This window comes from Asparagus officinalis, chromosome 3 (assembly GCF_001876935.1).
Source record: "Asparagus officinalis chromosome 3, Aspof.V1, whole genome shotgun sequence".
NCBI classification, from domain to species: domain Eukaryota; kingdom Viridiplantae; phylum Streptophyta; class Magnoliopsida; order Asparagales; family Asparagaceae; genus Asparagus; species Asparagus officinalis.
The window spans coordinates 9090072-9096344 of record NC_033796.1 but is presented as its reverse complement, the minus strand read 5'-3'; the positions used below and the strand labels follow the sequence as shown (position 1 = coordinate 9096344).

At 41.6% G+C, this 6273-nt stretch overlaps 1 protein-coding gene across 2 annotated transcripts in view; it reads left to right on the top strand.

Annotated features, from left to right (window-relative positions):
* LOC109832882 overlaps positions 5228 to 6273 on the top strand; it is a 5128-nt gene continuing 4082 nt past the window's right edge. For both annotated transcript variants that reach the window (XM_020400345.1, XM_020400346.1), the window contains exon 1: positions 5228 to 5750. In XM_020400345.1, coding sequence (XP_020255934.1) covers positions 5430 to 5750 — 321 coding nt within the window. In that variant the 5' untranslated portion in view covers positions 5228 to 5429. The remainder of the gene's footprint in view (positions 5751 to 6273) is intronic.

Sequence of the window (6273 nt, the reverse complement as noted above, 5' to 3'; positions counted from 1 at the left end):
TGTCCCTTCAGCTTCATCCCTACTGATTCGCATCCCTAGAATCTGCTTCGCTGCACCCAGATCCTTCATTGCAAATTCCTTTGCTAGCTGCCTCTTCAAACTGTTTATCTCTTCTAAACACGGTCCTGCTACCAACATGTCATCAACATATAATAACAAAATAATGAAGCTGGACTCGAACCTTTTGAAATAACAGCAATGATCCGAATTGCATCTTCTGTAGCCATTGTTCTGCATGAAGTTATCAAACTTCTTATACCACTGTCTCGGAGCCTGTTTCAAACCATATAAGCTCTTCTTGAGCTTGCACACCATCTCTTCCTTTCCTTCTTCAATGAAGCCAACAGGCTGCTTCATGTAGATTTCTTCATCCAAGTCACCATGAAGAAAGGCAGTCTTCACATCTAACTGCTCAAGGAAGAGGTCTTCTGCAGCTACCAAACTCAACACCACTCTGATGGTTGTGAGTTTCACAACAGGGGAAAATATCTCCGTGTAGTCCACTCCTTCCCGCTGTTGAAACCCTTTCACTACTAATCTGGCCTTGAATCTCTTGCTTCCATCACTCTCCTGCTTGACCCGGTAGACCCATTTATTGTGCAAGGCTTTCTTCTGTGCAGGTAGCTGGGCTAACTCCCATGTCTCATTAGTGAGTAGAGAATCCATCTCCTCCTGCATCGCATGCTCCCACTGCTGAGATTCACTCACTTGCACTGCCTCTTCATAACACTCCGGCTCTCCGCTATCTGTTAAGAGTAGATAATCAAGTGACGAGAGGTATTTGGGATTTGGTTTGGGTACCCTAGATGACCTCCTAGGCTCCACGCCCTGGGTAGTAGCTTCTGCACCTGTAGTCTCCTCCGTTCTACGGTCAGAACTGACATCGTCGCCCCCATCTGGAAGTTCCTCCAAATCCATGTACTCGGATCCACCTGTATCCGTAGTGCTGCTCCCACTGCTTTGGCTATCCTTGGCATTGTCCCTGTCCTTGTACATCACCTCCTCATTGAATATCACATCCCGGCTCCTGATGATCTTCCTGTTCTTCTCATCCCAAAGGCGATACCCGAACTCATCAATGCCGTATCCAATGAATGTGCACTTCTGTGACTTAGCTTCTAGCTTGTCCCTGACATGGTCACTGATATGAACATAAGCCACGCAACCAAATACCCGCAAGTGTGAGAGATTTATCTTCTTTCCACTCCAAACCTCCTCTGGAATCCCAAAATCTAATGGAACTGATGGCCCGTGATTAATAAGGTATGCTGCCGTATGCACCGCATCCGCCCAAAATGTCTTAGGCAGACCTGCATGTAATCGCATGCTCCGCGCACGCTCTGTCAAGGTCCTGTTCATCCTCTCTGCAATGCCGTTCTGCTGCGGCGTCCCTGGAGTAGTCCTCTCTAAGCGAATCCCATTCGTAGCACAGAACCTCTTGAACTCCTCCAGCTCGTATTCTCCACCATTATCTGATCTCAAGCACTTCACCTTCAGATCTGTCTCGTTCTCGACCATGGCCTTCCACTTCTTGAAGATCTCGAACACCTCTGACTTGTGCTTCATGAAGTAAACCCACACCTTCCTCGAGTGATCGTCGATAAAGGTGACGTAGTATCTCGAACCGCCAAAAGAAGACACACTGGCTGGGCCCCATACATCTGTATGAATCAACTCTAGCTTCTGAGCCTTAGGGGGCCTTCCTATCTTTTTATACTATAACTTGATAAATTGTGCACTTGCAATTTTGGTACATAATTATGGCCAAAAGAAGACACACTGGCTGGGCCCCATACATCTGTATGAATCAACTCTAGCTTCTGAGCCTTAGGTGGCCTTCCACCCTTCTGGAAACTAACCCTCTTCTGCTTCCCAAAGATGCAGTCTTCACAAACCCCGACTTCCACGGTGTCGATCCCGGTTAGCTTTCCTTGTGAATGTAGAATTTTCATCCCTTTCTCGCTCATGTGCCCCAGCCTATTGTGCCACAGATCTGTACTCTCCTTGCCAGCTGCAATTGCGAGGGTGTCACTCGCATGTGAAGTGAGGTAGAGAGTTCCCGTTTTGTTGCCTCGGGCAACAACCATCGTACCGTTGGAGATCCTCCACGAATCCCCGGTGAATGTCGAAACGTAGCCTTCTGCTCCAAGCTGTCCCACCGAAACAAGATTCCTCTTCAGCTTCGGCACGTGTCTCACGTTCTTCAAGTTCCACTTAGAGCCCTTTATCTGTATCTGAACGTCGCCCTTTCCAACAATATTGCAAGGTTCATTATCCCCCAAGTATACTTTACCAAAGTCCCCTGCTACATAGTTCTGAAGTAGTCTCCTATTAGCAGTGGCGTGGAAAGAGGCTCCTGAGTCGATGACCCAAGAATCAGAATCGCTATCCATAGCAAGGATCAAGGCATCCTGCACGATATGAGCCTCCTGCTCACCCGCATCCTTCTTTGGTGCTTTACAGACCGAAGACATATGACCCTCCTGACCGCAGTTCCAATACTTCCCTTTGATATACCTAACCTTCGAGTTCGGCCTCTTCTTCACTGATTTCGACCGATTCCTGTTCTGGTTCCCTTTCTTCTGGCTTCTGCCTCTCTGCTCGAAACTTAGGGCTGAACCTGAACCTTCTGATTCGGACGATTTTCTTCTAACCTCCTCGGATAGAATCATGCTAACAACCTCATTCAGCTTCAACTTCTCTTTCCCCGCCAAATTGTTGATTGCTGTCACACAACCTGCCCAACTATCCGGCAACTGCGATAGAATCAATAGGGCTTGCACTTCGTCATCAAACGTGATGTCCACGGAGATAAGCTGATCAACAATTGTGTTGAACTCGCTGAGATGCATCGTGAAGGACCATCCTTCTGCCATCTTGAGGTTAAAAAGAGTTTTGACTAGATGCACCTTGTTTGCTGCCGACGGTTGCTCGTACATCTTCGCGAGCGCTTCCATAAGCCCCACCGTCGTCTTCTCCTTCAGAATATTGTGGGCTACTAATTTGGCGAGCGACAACTGGATTTGCCCTAGAGCCTTCCTATCCAGTACCTCCCAATCACCATCTGACTCCGTCGTCTTCTTTCCCTTTTCCTTGCCCAGAAGCGGGCGATACAAGTCCTTCTGGTACAGATAGTCCTCCATCTGCGACTTCCAGTAGGCGAAATCCGATCCGTCGAACTTCTCAATCTTTGATTTGCTTTCCTCTGCCATGGCTTTCACACAAATTGCTGAACGAAGCTCTGATACCAGTTGTTGGGGATTCGAAACAATCAATCGAACCCTTGCCCTTCCGGACCTTGTGTTGAAAGTAGGAAAGTAGGAATAAAACCACAAATAAAGATCTAACTTGCAAAAAACAATAAGAGAGATGAACACACAGATTTTACGAGGTTCGGCAACGTGCCTACGTCCTCGGGAGCCACACCACACAATCTTTCTATTAATTGAAGAAGAAAATACAAGCTCTCAAACAAGGGGTAAATCTCTCTGAGATTCTCTCTCTCTTAGCAGCCAAAAAAACTCCTTTTTTGATGTCCTACAAACCCTAGAAACGTTTGGGTATTTATAACAAACCCCAGCAGAACAGGATTCCTAGATAAAATAGGAAACAGCGAATTTGCGTCGCGGTCGACCGCTTTGCCAAGGTCGGTCGACCGGTCAGAACGACGAAATCCTACACGGTCTTGTGCACGATATCGGTCGAGCGCAGCGACCACGCCGGTCGACCGGCCAGAGCGAAAACTTCTTCTCAGTCTCTTGCAGTGCACGCGGTCGACCGGCTCTGCCACTGCGGTCGACCGCACAGTCTTCTGACTGTTTTCTTCGTCTTTTCGATTGCAGCTTTGGGTCTACACACTTAGACTAACAACATTTTCATGCAAAATGGGATAATTGTTAAAGTGGAATAATTTTTCGCTAGCTAGTGAAATATTTTAGTGGGATAAATAGGAACAATTTTGTGAAACGAGATATTTTAATAAAATAACGTGGGATAAATTTTTATAATCATGAAATATATATTTATGCATTTTGAAGATATAAATACTATTTATGTATTTTAAACTTACTATTATTGATTGATAATTGCTTACAAGAATGTTTTTTACTATTAAATAACTTTTGATTAGACTATAAGATATTGACAATTATTATTATAATGATGGTCTAATGATGGTGATAACCATAATAGGAAAGAAGTAAAGAAAAAAGAAATATAAAAGATAAAAAATAACAAAATAAATATGATTCTAGTTTTTTACCACCTAGTTCCAAGCTAAAACTTAAAATAATTTGAGAGACTAGAACTCTTATTTTTGTATAGAAAAATAAAAAAAATAAGATAATTTTGTATCATTATCCTAATTCTAATTTTGTTAGAGTTCTACTTCTGTAAAATTTTGTTCTACTTTTAGGGGTGTTTGGTTACATTTCTATAAATTATAGGAAATGTTTTCCACCCAAAACATAATTTCTTTGTATTTTTTAAAAAATTTATAGGAAAAGTTTTGAAAAGTTAAAAAGTACAAATTTTTCTTGTTTTTTGTATTTTGCTTGTTTGGTTCAAAACAAGAAAATGACTCATAACTTTATAGAAAATAGCAACATTTTCTATAATTTGTAGAAGTTGAACCAAACACCCTCAACTTTGTAGAAAAGTGAGAACCTTATAGAAAAGTGTCAATGAGTTTTATTATTTAATAATGAATGCGTCAGATTTCTAGCTGATTTCCGCCCATTTTAGAAGGAAATCGATTTTATAAAATTTGGTACTTTTCTGTACTTTACAGAAAATATTTCTGTAAATTTTTTTTGAACCAAACACAGTATACGGAAATCTATAGAAAATGTTTAATTACAGAAATGTCATACGTCAGTACTTTTGAGAAAACATTTATCAAAAAACATGCAACAAAACACCCAATTAGTTCTATGTGACTAACACCTTAAAAATTTATCTCATATATTATCTCAGTTTTAATTTTAAGTTCTAGGGACTAACCCTCTTATAGATATTAGAAGAAAAGGATGATTATTTAAGATTCCATTCAAGATATACAAATAACAAATTCCACAACTAATTAGATCCATCCTGTGCCGTATCCCCTATCCCTTTATCCGTTGCCCTTAAAGTAGCCGAATCCCCTTCACTAAATTAAGGGGCATTTTCGCCATTTACATCCTCACCCGTTACCGTTAGGGTTAAATAGTCCCTTACCCAGTCTACAAAAGACTGAAACAAACTAGAAAGCGATTACAACGAAAAAACCTCCAGATTAAAAAAAGAGCCGGCCTCAGCTTCGTCGATCTCTAAATTCCCTGTGAATTTGTCTAATTTCGTCGCATATTCCACTCTCCTTCCCCAAAATCTCACGAAGCCCTCTACAAAGTTAGTGTTTTGTCAGCGAGATCGTCCAGATCCAGCCGCTAATGGTGGCGAGAATGATGCGGTGGAGGCCTTGGCCGCCGATAATGGCGAAAAAGTTCGAGGTGAGGTTGAATTTGAGGAGGATCGAGGGTTTCAATGGGGGTGAGGATGGAGCTAGGGTTTTGATGGCGGAGGTGAGGTGGAAAGGGCCAAAATTGGGGCTTGGGGCTTTGAGGAGGACGGTGAAGAGGAATTGCACGAAGGAGGAGGAGGCGAATGGAACGGTCGTCGAATGGAACGAGGATTTTGAGAGTATTTGCAGCTTGACGTTTCATAAGGAGAACGCGTTTCATCCGTGGGAGATCGAGATTAGGGTTTTCAACGTAAGTTTTTTTTATCTTTTTCTTGAATTTAGTTGTTACTGCTTCAATTGGGCTTAAAAATCTGTCTTTTTGAGGGGTTATTGGATTATGATTTATTTTACACTGTTCAGACTTTGGTAGGGTGTTACTTTTGTTGTATGTGATTCATATTTCATCAAATTTCTTTTACTTAGATGTTATTGTAGGTTAAATTCTTTCTAATTTTAGCATATTCTGACCTAATAGGTTGTTTATGTAATTTGTGCTATTCTTTTGCATATTCTTTTGCTGTAATTATCCCTATCTATATCATCTCAAGACTTCTTAGCCATCTTTTTAATGGGAATAGAGATTTCTACGTTGCTATGAATTTTCAGTTTTTTTAAAAGTAGATAGTTTTTTTTTATGTCATAGCATGCATCTGGAATTAGGATTAATTTTATTCTGTTCAATTATTGATTAGGGAAATGACATTTGACTTTTTCAGATCGATATTTGATCCCTTGAGAATATTTAGGTTTGATTTCAATGTGATAACAATAGT